At 40.5% G+C, this 19,426-nt stretch overlaps 1 protein-coding gene across 6 annotated transcripts in view; it reads right to left on the reverse strand.

Moving 5' to 3' along the window:
- Nucleotides 1-3,258: 3,258 nt before the first annotated feature.
- USP45 (ubiquitin specific peptidase 45) overlaps nucleotides 3,259-19,426 on the reverse strand; it is a 103,396-nt gene continuing 87,228 nt past the window's right edge. For 3 of the 6 annotated variants that reach the window (XM_073336841.1, XM_073336842.1, XM_073336843.1), the window contains 2 exons: nucleotides 7,494-7,580; nucleotides 5,647-7,004 (listed from right to left, as the gene is read on the reverse strand). In XM_073336841.1, coding sequence (XP_073192942.1) covers nucleotides 6,711-7,004; nucleotides 7,494-7,580 — 381 coding nt within the window. In that variant the 3' untranslated portion in view covers nucleotides 5,647-6,710. Of the gene's footprint in view, nucleotides 4,720-5,645; nucleotides 7,005-7,493; nucleotides 7,581-19,426 lie in introns of those variants that run through there. The other 3 variants (XM_073336845.1, XM_073336846.1, XM_073336844.1) reach the window with 2 other exon arrangements.

The following is a 19,426-nucleotide window of genomic DNA, read 5'->3' on the forward strand; positions in this document are numbered from 1 at the left end:
CATACTTGCCAACATTTGAAATCCACAAACAGGGTCGTTTGGGAAGAAAAAATAGGTTTACTCCATTAAAAAAAACCATGATTAAAAATTCTGATGGTAGACAGTGGTAACCAAAATATAGGGACTATACTATTTAAACAGGAATAGTTACCATGCACACAGTATCACACCTGCCAAAGTCCCATTTTGGACAGAACTTTTTGCCTATCCCAAATGCAGGGATTCCTCCACACCATCAAGTTCCTGCAGCTGACCAGCAAAGGAGCTGCTCCAAGGGTTGCTCAGCGGCCATTACTTGCCTCTCTATCTTCTCAGGCCTTTCTGCAAACCATATTGCATTCCACAGAAAGGCAGTATGAGTAGCAGGACTGTAAGTTGAGCACCTTACCAAAGGCTCCAGTAGATCAAGAAATTTGGATGGTAGTGAGAAGAGATAAAAGAGGAGTGACTGACAGACAAATTCCAGGTTTCAGAGTGGTAGCCGGGTTAGTCTGTATCAGCAAAAATGAGGAGTGCTTGTGACACCTTAGAGACTAACAAATTTGTTTGGGCATAAGCTTTCATGGGCTAAAACCCACTTCATCAGATGCATGGAGTGGATACAGTAGGCAGGTATCAATACACAGCACATGAAAAGATGGGAGTTGCCTTACCAAGTCGGGGGGGGTCAGTGCTAATGAGCCAATTCAATTAAGGTGGAAGTGGGCTAATCTATACAAATTCCAGAGGCTGGGAGAACAGCAGGGATAACCAAAAGTAGGGGTAGGGGTAAGGAAGGGAAACATTGGTGTCAGAGTGAGAGGGGAAGGAGACATCACAAGGAGGGATGGGAAAGGGTAAGATGAGACAGATAGAAGAGGACTGTCCCCCTACAAAGATCACAGAAGAATCTGGCCCCTGACAACTCCAGGTGCAGTAGCAGGCTATATTACTTCTTGTCTCTGCAAGAATATAGCAGTAAGGCATAGTTATGATCTACCCCTTGAAAGTCTGGTTACATGCATGAGGACCACAGGCCCCAGAGGGAGACTCCATTATTTTGGAAAAGTACATAGGTCCTGGAACTAGGGGTGCAGCTACACCTGCTGGCTTGAAGTAGTAATAACAACCCAAATATATGGTTTCCACCTTCAGCACCCCCACTATAAAAATTGTTCTAGCACCACTGGAAAAGCATCTCTATTTTAGGATGCTTATCCAAATGCTGAATCTTTGGGGGCTTTGAAAATGCATCAGTTGCAACCCCATGATACAGCACAAAGGGTAGTGGTAGGTAGGAAAAGGCAGGAGCATTTTCACACTAGCCTAACATACAACAGAATGCACACAGAATCCTGAGACAGCTGGAGGAACCTAATAGCTCCCAGACTGTCCAGTGTATCTGAAAAAATGCCCTTAGAAAAATGTTTTGAATCTTAGCAAGTATCGGATACTATGTCACTAGAACCTTTGGAAGCCTGTGTCATCTTCTCTCTCAATTCCTCATGCAGAATGTGTGTAGCTGTGAAGCTATGAACAGATTTTTGTTTGTTCAGAGTAAGAAACAGAGTAAGGTTTACCGTGGGAAAACTATTGCCCTAAGTACGGTAGTTAAAAAGTTATTGAAGGAGACGTAAGGCTTGAAGTCTGTGCCTTCACTCTCTCATTTTCAACCAAAATCATTCTCCATATAAAGCTATAAATCCATTGCAGAGTATGTTTTCTGAAGTTTCAAATTAATTTTTGCTCCATATTTGCTGTAGCTTCTGCCACACAGTGCCAGTGTTTTTCATGTTTCAGCTCATGTAGCTTTTTCTGCCAATAACAGAAGTCCAGCAGGGACAGTAATAAGCATCTTGGAGAGATGTACTAATAGTTTTAGGGTTAGCTTCTGTTTTCACATCATTTCACTTAATTTGTTTGTCTCTTTCTTGCTGACAAGCCTATACAGCATAAAAGCAAGGAAATGTGTGCCTGGGCCCTAATGGGCAAGTTGTCCCTCTTCTTCCACGGCTGCAGCAGGATCTCTGGCAGCAGAACCCAGGCATTTCTATTGCTTGGGGGGCAGAATTTAGGCAGGCCACCCAGTGGGTGCAAACTGATTGGAGAGGAACAGAGACCAGCTCTGGGAGAACTCCATGACCTCATGCAAAGTGATCTCCTTGGAGCTGACTGGGGCCAAGAAAATCTCTGCAGTTGGATCCTTCAGTCTTGCATCCCACAAAGTAGTGCTATTCTTAACAGAGATTTATGTATGCAAATTCGGTGGTTCTAATACTGGACCATTGGTGTTCTGTGGAGCTGATTCCGTCACAGTGGTGAAACTTCTCTATCAGCATTCAAGTGGCATGTTTTGTTTCCTGGGAGTCCCATCCACATTAATCGTACGAGTTTCAATCAACTATGTAGAAACAGAAGAAGAAGAAGAAAGAGAGAGAGAGAGAGAGAGAGAAAAGAACACCTCTCTGCGCCCTGTGTGGCTTTATCTAGATTAGGAAAAGAGGTCAAGGGAACTAATGTATTAGTTAACTCCAACCTCGCCATGACCTTTTCCCTAGTGTAGATTTAGGTCAAGACTTTTTACCTCACTTTGGTGGTTGAGGTTGACCCTTAGGCTCCCACAAGGGTTGACAGAGACCAGCTAAACCGAAGTAAGAGGCACTAATTTGAATCTACTCTGCGGGAAATGTCTGGGTTAGCCAACATATATTAGCTAACCCTTCCGTAACCTCAACTTCTTCTAAACAAAGCCTGTATGACCAACTAGCTCCAACTAGCCATTAGCTCCTCTGTATCTGCTATACAGCCCACGGGCTCTAAGACATTTATGCCTGCCCTCCCACACTGGAGTTTTGCCAGGTGGATCTACATGGCAGTGTGTGTTACCATGGAACACTGTGCTGCAGCATGCGGAATATGGAGTCCCCCTGTGCGGCCTCTGCTCCTTACCTCTGAGGTAGGTAACTATGGTAGCTCCTACTGCTTTTCAAGCCTTGAATCCCTGGGGTAAGAGGTGGGATTTGGCTACCTGTAAGCTGTAGGCTGCTTTAATTGCAGTGCTGGACGTTGAGAGTTCTGCAGTAGGGAATGTTGGGGTGAGGAGAACTGGCAATTAATTTTCACCATGAAACTAAATGTTTCTACTGTTGAAACAACAAACAGAAACAAACACAAAGCATTTTATTTACCAAATAAATCGGTAGTTATGACGGACGGGTTGCAAGCTAAACAGAATCTGGTTATGAGTTAGCTAACTTCAATAAATTATCAGACGACCTAAAAATTAAAATAACCAGTTTAATTATAAGGCTGAAGACTGACAGAAATTATTGTCTAACACATTTGGGACAGAAATAATTTTTCTTGGCAGACCCATAAGTGCTAACATTATGGCAGACATAATATGCTAAACAGCCAAAGTATTAGGGACAAATTCTGCCAGTGGACATCCTCACCCTCTCCACTGACTTCAAAGGGAGTTGCTTGTACCTGTTTGAGGGCAGAATTTGTCATCTACTGTCCAACTCTCACACATTGAAAAAATAATTTGTCATTTATTACTTCTGTGAGAAAGTAATCACCAACAGATGAACAAATTTGTTTTTAGAACCAATAATTAGTAACAAAATTACCCAGTTGTGCTTGAATAAATGTATATATACACACAAGCTCACTATATACTGTACATGTGTAATCCCAACCAATATATAGCAGTTTTGAGTTTTTACTACAATACAGAACTATTTGTAATGTTCTCTTATGCCTGAATAAATACAATGGCTATGTATTAAATCAGCAGACTTACAAATGATAGACTTAAAGCATAGTTATTCCACAGGTACTAAGAGGGTAGAAAATTCCTATAATAATGCCATCCAGAGACAGCTCAGAGCATGTGTATCAAACCTAATTGGATTTTTGAGAGAATACAAACCCTACATATTCTATTTGCCATCAGCAAGCATGACCTGGTAGATGCTATATTTTTCAGTTTTCCCAGTAGTACATCAGGAAATTACACTGCAAAATTAGCCAATCAAGGTTGTCCAATGTCATCATTCCATTCTGGAAGCACTGTTTTCCAGATAAGAAGTCTGGAAATACACCATGATGCAAATTTGTCTGTAGAAATCTTAAGACAAAATATCTAACCCAGCAATTTGTATGATCTGAACTAAATCTCACTGAAGATGAGTAATTTTGCATTACTACTGCCCATTGGGAATCAAGCCACTTAACACTACCAACATCATTTTCATTCTTAACTGGTTTAAGATCATGGGGAAGATCGTGGCTCCACTGAATTCAATGGCAAAACTCCATTGACTTCAACAGGACCAGGATTCCATCCTTTGTGTCATTTACTCTCGCTCTCTCTCGCTGATACAGGGAGTTCAGGAATTTTAATGTTTGGCAAAATGCACATTTTAAAGCTAGTGTTGGGGTATTGATAATCAGCTTGATTGAAGTTCAGGGTCAAAGTATGGTATGTTTTCTATTACAGGGCAGATTAAGGCACAATATTTACAGGTACTGCAACCACTGCAGCATGTAAGTAAGATAGACCAAATAACCATTACCATTTTTCAAATTAAACTGGTAAATACTCTTACAATATTCTTTCATAAAACAGCAGATAAGCTTGTGAATTTAGTACTCTTGATTCTGGAACCATCTGTACATGGACATCACTAACATACACCCACTGTCCTGCTGATCCTCCCACAGCTTCCTTTAAACCTGAAATGCAAATGCAAAGAGTTACTATTCATCAGCTTATACTTTTACTCTCAAATTACACAATGGTTCTTCACAGAAGAGGAGGGAAAATACCTTTGAACACATCAGTTATTCATGATTTAGAAACATATGTAATATTTGTTTATATCTTAAGTTTACACTGAATAAGTTTAAGTTTTTTTTTTGCTTTGTAACCAAATGTATATTGGAAAAATGTCATACTGGGAGGAGCAGGTGAAAGATAATATTTATTCAGAATACGATCATTGTTTTATGCCATTCACAAAAATCATATTTACACTGGATAACCGTCATATCACTTTTTTGCAACGTCTTTTCTCAAAAAGCAGCCTGTCCTCCTTTGAGGTTTTTTCAATTTTATCAATTACATTGATAATGTATCGTACACAGGGTCAATTCTGAGAGAGAGAAAAAGGAATATTTCAGCAGTTATTTAATAGCAATTTAAAAACACTACAAGGATCCACTAGGCTCCCATGAACTTTCAAAGAGAACGAAGCGACTAGTGGATACTTAAGTTTTCTTTTAAGAAGTTACCAAGGTTCCTTCCCCACTCTGAACTCTAGGGTACAGATGTGGGAACCTGCATGAAAGATCCCCTAAGCTTATTCTTACCAGCTTAGGTTAAAACTTCCCCAAGGTACAAACTTTTACCTTTTGTCCTTGAACCTTATGCTGCCACCACCAAGCGTTCTAAACAAAGAACAGGGAAAGAGCCCACTTGGAGACGTCTTCCCCCCCCCCAAAATATCCCCCCAAGCCCTACACCCCCTTTCCTGGGGAAGGCTTGATAAAAATCCTCACCAATTTGCATAGGTGAACACAGACCCAAACCCTTGCATCTTAAGAACAATGAAAAAAGCAATCAGGTTCTTAAAAGAGAATTTTAATTAAAGAAAAAGTAAAAGAAAAACCTCTGTAAAATCAGGAAGGGAAATACCTTACAGGGTAATCAGATTCAAAACATAGAGAATCCCTCTAGGCAAAACCTTAAGTTACAAAAAGACACAAAAATAGGAATATACATCCCATTCAGCACAACTTATTTTATCAGCCATTTAAACAAAACAGAATCTAACACATATCTAACTAGATTGCTTACTAACTCTTTACAGGAGTTCTGACCTGCATTCCTGCTCTGGTCCCGGCAAAAGCATCACACAGACAAACCCTTTGTCCCCCCCCAGCTTTGAAAGTATCTTGTCTCTTCATTGGTCATTTTGGTCACGTGCCAGGTTGCGAGGTGCAAGGTTTTCTTAGCTTCTTAACCCTTTACAGATGAAAGGGTTTTTTCCTCTGGCCAGGAGGGATTTAAAGGTGGTTACTCTTCCCTTTATATTTATGACAGGGAGTCAATACATCTCTAATCCTTTTCCTTGTGGAGAGATGGGCTTCTAATATAAAACAATTGCTAGCGAGGACTGGCAGTGTTTTTTCTAAGATGAAAAAAGTTACAGACTGACCCCGCTCCCACCAGCCCAATTCTCTTGCCTAATAATCACCCAGCCATTAGTTGGTAAAGCTCCTGGCATCTTCTCCTTCCCTCCATTATTTCACAGGATAGTGCACCAGGAATATATATTTCACTGATGCCTCACTTCAAACTTCTGTGCCAGAAGAGTCACCAGAAGAAATTTTCAATCTTCCATGGAATAGTATTTCTTACTTCTCACATTAAATCAGAGTATTTGGTATTTTTACGTACTGACAATGTGCCAAGCATAGCATGAGACTCAACACAAAACAGCTTCTGTTTCAAATAACTTCCAGTCTAAGGGACACAGAAGAGACAAGATCCACAGAGAAGGAAATAACTTGTTTTAAAAACTGTTACTGACTCACTTCTTGTAGGCACTGGGAAAGAAGTGAGCCTTTAGGAGGGACTTCAGTGAAGATGACTTGGTATTCCACAGGTAGGGAGTGGGTGGCATAGAAATTAGTGTTTATATATTAGGTTTAATAAACCAAAATTAACAACTTGCGTGGCACTGCAAATTATGAGAAGATTCAGGGCCAAAGTGTTTATTCAATATAAGTACAGTGACTGGATGAGTTGTGGCAATGATCAATTTTGTTTCCTTACAGAGACAGAAAGGTTTGTCGGACATACCTTGAACATTTCTATTGCTAGCAATATGCTCCAATAATTTCTTGCAAGGTGTTCTGACTTTCACATATGCTGCATAGTGACCTCCTCGCATTGAGCCACTGTGCTCCACTATTCCATAAAGAGTGTACAGAACTCTTGCTGCATCTGTAACGTTCTTATTCACAAAATCATAGAAAGTAAAGATAAATTGTATAATTTCATAATGGATTTTTATAACAATATATATGTTAACACATTTCAAATATTACAGTAATAAAGGGAGCAAATAGTTGATAAGTACTGTAGTTTGTTAAGTATATTTTGCAATGCTAAAATAACTTGAGAAACAAGTGAAGACTATGTTATTCAAAGTTCAATAACTAAATCCAGTTTTGTTGGAAGCACTGATAACTAGCTGTAATGCTACTGTGTTCATTTTAAAACATTAAGTGGGACAGATCCTCCTCAACTGATTTCAATGGAGCTATGCCAGTTTACACCAGTTGAAGAACTGATCCTAGATTACTGCTTGAACGCATTCATTTTGTAATTTCTTTGGGGTGAAAATCACAGTTTAACTTGTATCCATAGCTACAAAAATTAAACTATAATAAATTAATGCTTTACAATAAAGACTCTAAAATGTATTCTTAATATACTGTACCTTGCAGGAAGCAGAACAAAATGGTGCTAAGTCTAAAATTAGTGGGAAATCCACATGTCTATTTACTTTCCGTAGACTCAAACCAGCCTTCAAGAGAAAATAAGAGTATGAAAGAAACATTTTTACATAGCTGCCTTTTAAATCTAAGTGTATCGCATCAGTATTAGAATAACCTGATAAGACAAAACAGAATACAAAATCTATAATGAATGTGGATAAAACACATTCTCTATACATTCGTTTTTCATCTCTTCAACATTACATACAAAAAACCCCTATGGTATAGGAACATTATTTTGGTTTCCCGTGGAACCTTAATTCTGCCCCTTTGTGTGTCCATTCTGTGCAATGGAGGAGACAGGATACCATGGAAAAAGTAGAATGTGAATAAATGATATTTATTCTTAAACACCATCATACTGCATATACACAAGGGGACAGAATTCAGGTTGCACAGGCAACCATAAATCTGAAATTTCCTAACTTTTAACTGTTAATTTGGTTGTAAAGTCAAGCATTCTATTAACATGTTAATGCAATTTTGTAGGTTTTTTATTTTTAAAAGTTAAAGAGAAATAACATTGTACTATATACAATTGTACCAACTCTCTATCACACATCAGCCAGCGTTTAGTTATTTTTGCATATTGCCAAAATTTTCCAAAAGAAGGACAATGTTCAACAATTTATATCTCAGAAACATTTTAACAGAATTTCACTGAACAAAGAAAAGGCACTACACTCCTTTGGATCCAGAGCTTGATCCCTGCCCAAAATTTAAAGGCCTGCTGCAAACAATGAAGGTGTTAGAGCATCTTTAAAAAAAAAAAAAAAAAGTCACACTATTTTTCTATCCTGTAAAGTGTTAGACAACCTAAATATAGGGGTTACTACCAGCTCCCCCTGCGGCTCAAGTAACAGATTGGGGAACAAAATGTAGTGAAGGAATATGCTCCATAGCAAAATGTATGATGCAAAAGACTAAGTGCACTTTAGCTGCAACAGAATTCAGATTTTGACTGAAATCATAGTCAGGGCTGTTGAATTTAAATCAAGGTTTCCTGCTTGCTGATCTAAATTATGATTAAAATAAAAGACTTAAATAATTTTAATCTGGTTTTACATTTGCGCATTTTAGTTATTTTCCTAAAGAAAGGCAAGTCTAACATGGTATTTCTTTTTAGTAATCAGGAGACTACACTAAATCTATACATATTTATTTAAGCAATTATATAGCGTAACAAACATTTATTCAGACTCTCGATTTCTACAGTTTTATGTTAGAAAATGGTGAATGATGCATTTCTTTTTTACTAGAGGATTATTAAATTTTTGCTCATGATTTGTGTCAAGCTGTATTGAGATGGACACTGGAAAGCAATTAAAAATTCACAAAAAAGCATTTTGAAATTGCTTATCGGATAAATAAAACTACTTTAAATGTACTGGATACATATGAAAAAAAGTAAGTTTATCAGAATATATTATGCATTTAAAACCCACTCATTTATTAAACATGAGAATTACTGTCAGTAGTTTTCAGAGGAACAGCCGTGTTAGTCTGTATTCGCAAAAAGAAAAGGAGTACTTGTGGCACCTTAGAGACTAACCAATTTATTTGAGCATGAGCTTTCGTGAGCTACAGCTCACTTCATCAGATGTTTACCGTGGAAACTGCAGCAGACTTTATATACACACAGAAATCATGAAACAATACCTCCTCCCACCCCACTGTCCTGCTGGTAATAGCTTATCTAAAGTGATCAACAGGTGGGCCATTTCCAGCACAAATCCAGGTTTTCTCACCCTCCACCCCCCCACACAAATTCACTCTCCTGCTGGTGCTAGCCCATCCAAAGTGACAACTCTTAACATAATCAAGTCGGGCTATTTCCTGCATAGATCAAGGTTTTCTCACATCCCCCCCGCCCCCATACACACACAAACTCACTCTCCTGCTGGTAATAGCTCATCTAAACTGACCATTCTCCAGGTTTAAATCCAAGTTAAACCAGAGCATCTGGGGGGGGGGGGGTAGGAAAAAACAAGAGGAAACAGGCTACCTTGCATAATGACTTAGCCACTCCCAGTCTCTATTTAAGCCTAAATTAATAGTATCCAATTTGCAAATGAATTCCAATTCAGCAGTTTCTCGCTGGAGTCTGGATTTGAAGTTTTTTTGTTTTAAGATAGCGACCTTCATGTCTGTGATTGCGTGACCAGAGAGATTGAAGTGTTCTCCGACTGGTTTATGAATGTTATAATTCTTGACATCTGATTTGTGTCCATTTATTCTTTTACGTAGAGACTGTCCAGTTTGACCAATGTACATGGCAGAGGGGCATTGCTGGCACATGATGGCATAGATCACATTGGTGGATGTGCAGGTGAACGAGCCTCTGATAGTGTGGCTGATGTTATTAGGCCCTGTGATGGTGTCCCCTGAATAGATATGTGGGCACAATTGGCAACGGGCTTTGTTGCAAGGATAAGTTCCTGGGTTAGTGGTTCTGTTGTGTATGTGGTTGTTGGTGAGTATTTGCTTCAGGTTGCGGGGCTGTCTGTAGGCAAGGACTGGCCTGTCTCCCAAGACTTGTGAGAGTGTTGGGTCATCCTTTAGGATAGGTTGTAGATCCTTAATAATGCGTTGGAGGGGTTTTAGTTGGGGGCTGAAGGTGACGGCTAGTGGCGTTCTGTTATTTTCTTTGTTAGGCCTGTCCTGTAGTAGGTAACTTCTGGGAACTCTTCTGGCTCTATCAATCTGTTTCTTTACTTCTGCAGGTGGGTATTGTAGTTGTAAGAAAGCTTGACAGAGATCTTGTAGGTGTTTGTCTCTGTCTGAGGGGTTGGAGCAAATGCGGTTGTATCGCAGAGCTTGGCTGTAGACGATGGATCGTGTGGTGTGGTCAGGGTGAAAGCTGGAGGCATGCAGGTAGGAATAGCGGTCAGTAGGTTTACGGTATAGGGTGGTGTTTATGTGGCCATTGTTTATTAGCACTGTAGTGTCCAGGAAGTGGATCTCTTGTGTGGACTGGACCAGGCTGAGGTTGGTGGTGGGATGGAAATTGTTGAAATCATGGTGGAATTCCTCAAGGGCTTCTTTTCCATGGGTCCAGATGATGAAGATGTCATCAATATAGCGCAAGTAGAGTAGGGGCTTTAGGGGACGAGAGCTGAGGAAGCGTTGTTCTAAATCAGCCATAAAAATGTTGGCATACTGTGGGGCCATGCGGGTACCCATAGCAGTGCCGCTGATCTGAAGGTATACATTGTCCCCAAATGTGAAATAGTTATGGGTAAGGACAAAGTCACAAAGTTCAGCCACCAGGTTAGCTGTGACATTATCGGGGATAGTGTTCTTGACGGCTTGTAGTCCATCTTTGTGTGGAATGTTGGTGTAGAGGGCTTCTACATCCATAGTAGCCAGGATGGTGTTATCAGGAAGATCACCGATGGATTGAAGTTTCCTCAGGAAGTCAGTGGTGTCTCGAAGGTAGCTGGGAGTGCTGGTAGCGTAGGGCCTGAGGAGGGAGTCTACATAGCCAGACAATCCTGCTGTCAGGGTGCCAATGCCTGAGATGATGGGGCGCCCAGGATTTCCAGGTTTATGGATCTTGGGTAGTAGATAGAATATCCCAGGTCGGGGTTCCAGGGGTGTGTCTGTGCGGATTTGATCTTGTGCTTTTTCAGGAAGTTTCTTGAGCAAATGCTGTAGTTGCTTTTGGTAACTCTCAGTGGGATCATAGGGTAATGGCTTGTAGAAACTCGTGTTGGAGAGCTGCCGAGCAGCCTCTTGTTCATATTCCGACCTATTCATGATGACAACAGCACCTCCTTTGTCAGCCTTTTTGATTATGATGTCAGAGTTGTTTCTGAGGCTGTGGATGGCATTGCGTTCCGCATGGCTGAGGTTATGGGGCAAGTGATGCTGCTTTTCCACAATTTCAGCCCGTGCACGTCGGCGGAAGCACTCTATGTAGAAGTCCAGTCTGCTGTTTCGACCTTCAGGAGGAGTCCATCTATAATCCCTCTTTCTGTAGTGTTGGCAGGGAGACCTCTGTGGATTAGTATGTTGTTCAGAGGTATTTTGGAAATATTCCTTGAGACGGAGACGTCGAAAATAGGATTCTAGGTCACCACAGAACTGTATCATGTTCGTGGGGGTGGAGGGGCAGAAGGAGAGGCCCCGAGATAGAACAGCTGCTTCTGCTGGGCTGAGAGTATAGTTGGATAGGTTAACAATATTGCTAGGTGGGGTGAGGGAACCATTGCTGTGGCCCCTTGTAGCATGTAGTAGTTTAGAAAGTTTAGTGTCTTTTTTCTTTTGTAGAGAAGCAAAGTGTGCGTTGTAAATGGCTTGTCTAGTTTTAGTAAAATCCAGCCACGAGGAAGTTTGTGTGGAAGGTTGGTTCTTTATGAGAGTATCCATTTTTGAGAGCTCATTCTTAATCTTTCCCTGTTTGCTGTAGAGGATCTTGATCAGGTGATTCCGCAGTTTCTTTGAGAGCGTGAGGCACAAGCTGTCAGCATAGTCTGTGTGGTATGTAGATTGTAATGGATTTTTGACCTTCAGTCCTTTTGGTACGATGTCCATCTGTTTGCATTTGGAAAGGAAGATGATGTCTGTCTGTATCTGTACAAGTTTCTTCATGCAGTTGATAGATTTCCACTCCATACGGCTAAATGCAGTGCCTTGCATAATGACAGGTTTCAGAGGAACAGCCGTGTTAGTCTGTATTCGCAAAAAGAAAAGGAGTACTTGTGGCACCTTAGAGACTAACCAATTTATTTGAGCATGAGCTTTCGTGAGCTACAGCTCACTTCATCAGATGTTTACCGTGGAAACTGCAGCAGACTTTATATACACACAGAAATCATGAAACAATACCTCCTCCCACCCCACTGTCCTGCTGGTAATAGCTTATCTAAAGTGATCAACAGGTGGGCCATTTCCAGCACAAATCCAGGTTTTCTCACCCTCCACCCCCCCACACAAATTCACTCTCCTGCTGGTGCTAGCCCATCCAAAGTGACAACTCTTAACATAATCAAGTCGGGCTATTTCCTGCATAGATCAAGGTTTTCTCACATCCCCCCCGCCCCCATACACACACAAACTCACTCTCCTGCTGGTAATAGCTCATCTAAACTGACCATTCTCCAGGTTTAAATCCAAGTTAAACCAGAGCATCTGGGGGGGGGGGGGGGTAGGAAAAAACAAGAGGAAACAGGCTACCTTGCATAATGACTTAGCCACTCCCAGTCTCTATTTAAGCCTAAATTAATAGTATCCAATTTGCAAATGAATTCCAATTCAGCAGTTTCTCGCTGGAGTCTGGATTTGAAGTTTTTTTGTTTTAAGATAGCGACCTTCATGTCTGTGATTGCGTGACCAGAGAGATTGAAGTGTTCTCCGACTGGTTTATGAATGTTATAATTCTTGACATCTGATTTGTGTCCATTTATTCTTTTACGTAGAGACTGTCCAGTTTGACCAATGTACATGGCAGAGGGGCATTGCTGGCACATGATGGCATAGATCACATTGGTGGATGTGCAGGTGAACGAGCCTCTGATAGTGTGGCTGATGTTATTAGGCCCTGTGATGGTGTCCCCTGAATAGATATGTGGGCACAATTGGCAACGGGCTTTGTTGCAAGGATAAGTTCCTGGGTTAGTGGTTCTGTTGTGTATGTGGTTGTTGGTGAGTATTTGCTTCAGGTTGCGGGGCTGTCTGTTTGTGGATTTAACGGATTGGTTTGGTCACCACAGCCTTCAAGACTTTAGAACTAGTAGATCTCATACTCTCTGATCTTGTTTTTACTCAGGCTGGAAGAGGAAAACAACCTCTCATGCTTTTTCAACTCCCAGTTTCTTAACTTTGTATTAACTGTCATTGAACTGAACTAGAATAAACCAAAATGAAGAAAATATTTACTCTGCATTCACAGACAAGGCTACTGCTACCAAAAGCTGTCAACAAACTTGGGTTTCAGGTGCTTAGACAGTGATTTCCATCAGTCCGGTGGTTTGATTTTCTTTAAAACACCAACTTCAAACATTTACTAGTTGAGCATATTTTTACTTAATTTAAATTATTTTAATAGATTATAGTAAGACAGTAACATGGAAAAGAACTAACTAGGAAGGTGCTAAGAGTCTCAATAATATGACTGGTTGTTACCTGATTGAATAACACAGACAGAAGTTTGTTTTTTGTACTAACAATAAACCTACTCTGATCTCAGAGAGCCTTGACAATATGCATACTTGTTGGCAGCCTCGGCAGTGTCCAAGGTCTGAATGGGAATTAAGTTTACAGTAATCTCATATGCCCTAGAAAGGATTCCTCCAGGTCAAGGTTGAGTCACAACTGCAGGACACTGGTATGACTTGTGCTGTCAACTTTTCTGTGGATAAACAGTCGCCTTCAAGTGTCTAGGGCTAACTGGCAAACTAGCACTAAGTTTACATTAAAAGTTTTCTGAAAAGGATAACAAGTTTATAGAGCTTTAGTACTAAGAAAGCTTTCTGGTTGTGAAATGGTTTTCAAGAACTTAGGGTTTATAAAAAGCCACAGTGATATGCAGCTGAATCAATTAAAGGCTATGTATCACTGTAGGACAGATATAACATACTGCTTCATTCAGCCTGAGGTGGCCCACACATGAACTTATGCCCTGTTTCAACATTACCCTGAATCTTGGCTCCTGCACATGGTAAAAGGAGGACCAACATCCCCAGCTGGATCCTGGACCTCTCAGCTCCTGGTTGGAAGTTTTCTGATGAAACTTAGTTTAATCAGAATATACCAACTTGATTAAGTGAAATGTTTTGGCAAATCTATTACAGATTCTGAGAACCTCACACATTTCCTTTCAGGAGCACTATATGTTACAGTGTTTCTGTTGGGATATACATACATACGTACATATATATACACACACACACACACACACACACACGCATTGTGATTCATATATCCATATCATATGTTATAAGTCATTGAGGACTGGTATGAATGACACGTGCTTGACAAAAATATGTGTGTTGCAAGTTGGCAACCGAAGCAAGAACTTAAGGTCAAGAACTATTAGAACTATGTGCGCAAAAACAATCTTGTTATGTTCTGAGAAAAATATGGATAATCAGCAGAAAAGGAAACACCACCAGCTGGACTGATATAAAATTGTATAAGAATTGGAGGAAATGGCACACCTTGGATCATGGCGGCCCATCCAGGATGGTCTTTTTGGAATTGTGTGGGTAGAAGGCCTAGTAAACAAAGGCAAAGAACCGATGATGTGACGGAATGGACTATAAATGGTTGCCTATGATTTCTGCAAATCGGAGTAGTTTATTGATCCAGAGCCCTGTGTGGATATAGATGTGGTTTTTGCCAGTTCCCCACATCTTATGATTGGAAGGAATCTCGACTGGCCATCGGGACCATTCTGACCGTTGCACTCTGGTATAGTATGTTTGGGGTGTGAATGTGGATTGAGTAAGCTTTGTTTTGTAATCAGTGAAGACCATTTAGAGTATTATATACCAACACTGTGTCTGGTATCTGCCTGCTCCCCGTTCCGTAGGGAGAACTCTACTGCGGGTCTAACATGTGGTGGAGAATGCGGAGGGGGGAGAGATATTAAGGAGTGCCGGATTTCGAGACAGGGTCTTACAGTGTTTGGGGGAGTCCTTATTTAAGACTAATAAGGGTGACTCCTTATTTGTGAGAAATTTTTGAGAAAAAAAAACCCAACAAGTGTGGAGAGATACTGCGTGGTGTTTTTGTAATAATGTTTAATACACTATTTAAGAAGAGAAGTAATGGGGTGGAAGAGGCACCCCAGTGGACTAAAGTTAAAGCTCCTTCTCTGTTAGAGAAGGAGATTATTGCATTTGGGACATGCCCTTGGATGGAAGGTGCAGTGGAACCAGATGTAATATTTGATATTTAATATTTGAGAAATATGTACAGCTGTACAAGCCTAATGCCAGTAAAAACCAAATGGCCGTAATATGGCTGTTGTGGCAAGCTGTAAAAAAGGCAATTGGATGTAAGGGAGAAGTCTGTGCAGAGTTACAAACACTACAAGAGAATTTTAAAACTTGCCAGGAAAATTTGGAGCAGGAAGTGAGACAGACACAGATAAATGCAAACTCAGAACAAATGGGGAAACAAAACAGGGGAATTGGAGAAAAGAATGATGGATTGGGAAAAGGTTAAAGCAGACAAAGATAAATTAGACCATCAAGTGATAGGAATGAAATAGTTAATCTGAGATTTGAATAAGAAAAAGGAAGAGGAGATCACAAGCGTCTCACAGTTGGTGCCAGAAAACTATGGCAGCATTGAAAAAGCAAGTGAAAATACAGGAGCTGAAAGTTGTGGCTGTGTGTCAAAAAGAGAGAGATTTGGATTTGGATTCCAATGATATTTGGTATGGAGAGGATCTGCAAAGGGGTCAAGAGAAAAGGAAGTTTGACTAACTTTGAGAGGGGCTTTATACTAAGTTGAGGGAAGAAATAAGAAACTGTCTGGGAGAGCCTAAGCCAGAAAAGTCTGTAGCAGTGATAGAACAGAGATCAACCCTTAAGGATGTAGCAGGGGAGATACAGTCAGAGCAGTCAAAAATAATTCTTTGGAGTTCGTCAGACTTACAGTTGATGGTAAATTAGACTCAATGAATATGAAAAATTTGGCAACATGGCTAGTACAGTGGGCAGAGTTAGGAGGAACAGAGAATTTAAATGAGTGAATTTTATAGGTTAATCAGGGCAGTTACCACTGGAAAGATTAGACAGGCAGTAGATCAAGCGAAAAATGCTTTTGGACAGGCAGTCAGAAGCACACCAACTGATACCATGATTTATTATGCTGTTAGGAAAAGTGATAGGTCAAAGACTCATGAAGGTGTTATCCAATGCAGATTACACGAAGCCTGGAGATTCACCCAGGGATTACCTGTTAAAGAGAATAACGGTGGGATTATTGGCTGGAGAAATACAACCGGTCACTAATCCCATGCCAGAGGTCGCCAGACATGTCACAGCTGATTGTTTGGTTGCAGTTAATTTGAATCACAGGGAATTTTGGAATTATGCGTTTGAAGGATTGGACAGAAATTCATTAGCGATGTCTACTAATATGCCACCACAGAGACAATATAAATATCCTGTGCAAGGAGAGGCAGGAATTGAGAAAATAATGGAATCATTAGAACAACAGGGCATTATTGAAAAGGGGAATTCCGCACACAATAACCCAATTTGGCCCATATTAAAAGTCTCAGGAGATTGACAGTGGATTTTAGACAAATTAATAAAGCTACCCGGCTTATGACACCAATAGTAGCAGATCTACCACAAGTGATGGCAAGAGTACAGGGGGGCCCTAAATGGTGCTCTGTCATAGATTTGGCAAACTGTTTTTTTCACCATCCCATTGCATCCCGATACATGGGCCCGCTTTGTGTTTACTTTTAAGGGACAACAGGACTTATTTAAAAGAATTCCCCAGGGCCTACACTGCACTCTGGCTATTGCGCACCAACATGCGGTGCGAATGCTGGATCAATTATCCAAAGAGGATCAGGAGAATGTCACTTCATATGTAGATGACATATTAGTGTGGGGGGGACACTGAAGAGAAGGTTACTGAGAGGACAAAAAGGTGTTGAGACTCATCCAGGAAACTGGTTTCAAGGCTAATAGAGAGAAAGCCCAACTACTGCAGAGGAGAGTGAATTATTTGGAGGTGACCCGAGGGAAACAAGGAATTCAGGTCAATCAACAAAAGGTGAAATCACTAATGAATTTACCAAGGCCAGAGGATTCTCATGCATTGAGGATGATGTTAAGAAGGTTTAACTATTTAAGGAAACACCTCTGGAATTTTGCCACTATAACTGGACCCTTTTTCCTTTACTAAAAAAGAAAGTAGAATGGGAGTGAGGGCCCAAACAAGAAAAAGCATTCTGTAATTTAAAACAAGCTTTGATGCAAGCCCCAGCATTGAAATTCCCTGAAATAAACAAGCCGTTTGTGATTAAGTTGGCAGCAACCCAACAGGGTCTAGCAGCAGTACTAATGCAGGAAACTGACAGGAAGTTAACACCGGGAGCATACGGATCTAGAAGATTAACCCCTACAGAGCAGCAGTTTGGGATCTGTGAAAGAGAACATTTGGCTGCTGTGTGGGCCACTGAAGCTTTTGCTTTGACTAATCGCACAGCCCCTATTATAACACAAACACCTCACTCTCCCCTGAAGTATATTTTATCAGGGAAACTGCAGGGGAAAGGAGTATCAAATACCACGATGGCTCAATGGACCTTGATGTTAACTAGCAGAGATGTTACTTATGAGAATAACAAACAAGCAATGTTACCATATGCCCTCCTGATGGAAGGAGAGGAGCATGAATGCCCACTTCCAGAAACCGAACCAAGTTAGTTGAAGAAGCACTCCTGGTAGATGAAGTGTTAAGCCTCAGGGAAAAAGAGGTTTAGTTTACAGATGGTAGTTTATATCATGAGAACTCTAAGCCATATAGGGGATATGCTGCTGTACAAATTGATGGGGAAACTATTTCTGGTTCTACGAGTATGACTTCAGCTCAGGGAGCAGAGGTCAGAGCTCTTAGCAATCTGCTTAAACAGAAAAATGATGTTGCAGACTGTCTATATGGATTCAGACTTTGCGGTACAAGGACTGTTATATTGGATTGGGATTTGGAAAAAGAAGAATTGGGAAACAGCGGAGGGGGAAAATTTGATACAAAAGGAGAATTGGAAATCTATCTATGATTGGTTGAAAAAACACACAGGAAAATTAAGAGTAAGACATATTAAAGGTCATCAACAGTGAGAAGGGAATGAAAAATATTGGAATGATAAAGTGGATGCTTTAGCTAAATTAGCAGCAAAGGAACCTTTGGGAGTTATGGTAGTTACTAGAGCTCAAGCCATAAAACAGGACGTTAAACCCGAGGAAAGATGGGGAAATTGGAATATACAAGGTGGACATGCAGTGAATAAGAAAACAGGAGAGGTAAAGTGGCTACCTGACAAACTTAAAAAAGAAGTGATTATTAACCCGTGTCACTCTATGGCCCACCAAGGAATAGAGAATACTCTCTTTAAGGTAAAACAAATTGGAATATGGCCTAAGATGTGAGAGGACGTAGAAATCTTTGTTAAAAACTGCATAAGGTGTGCAGCAGACAGGAACAGACCACCGAATTCGGGATCCTTGTTGCACCAAAGAACTGTGGGACCATGGAGTAGAATACAGGTGATTATATTGATAAATTGCCTAAGACCCAAAGGAGGAATCAGTATTCATTAGTGATAACAGATTCCTTTTCTGGATGGGTGGAGGCGATTCCCACCAGAAATCATACTGCAGAGACCACTGTCAAAAAGTTGTGGGAAGTAGCGTTTAGTAGATATGGAACTTCAAAAGCAACTGATTCAGATTATCACTTCTCCTACAAAATGTGGTCTATGAAAAGTTTATTAAAAGCTTTGGGACTAAAGCAACAACTACATATCCTCTATCATTCTCAATCGTCAGGGACAGTAGAAAGGATGAATCAAACTATTAAACAAGCTCTATGCAAAGTAGTGCAAGAAACTTGCAAAGATTGGGATGATAAATTGACAATGATGTTGGCGGCCATCTGAAGTAGTGATTGATTGGGTACTGTCTAACAGCCTTATCAAATTTTATTTGGAAGGCCTATGAGATTGTGGAGCCCTTTACTGTACCCAGAAGAAGAAGAGGAGGTATCAGTTACCCAATGGGTAAGGAAGTTACCGATAGAACTTAAGAAAATGGAATTTAACCTGACTGATGCCACTGAAAAAGCAAGAGACTATGTGGATTCTCGTGTAGCTCAGGATAGTAAATTATGGAAAATCGGAGAT

This window comes from Lepidochelys kempii, chromosome 3, assembly GCF_965140265.1.
Source record: "Lepidochelys kempii isolate rLepKem1 chromosome 3, rLepKem1.hap2, whole genome shotgun sequence".
NCBI lineage: Eukaryota > Metazoa > Chordata > Testudines > Cheloniidae > Lepidochelys > Lepidochelys kempii.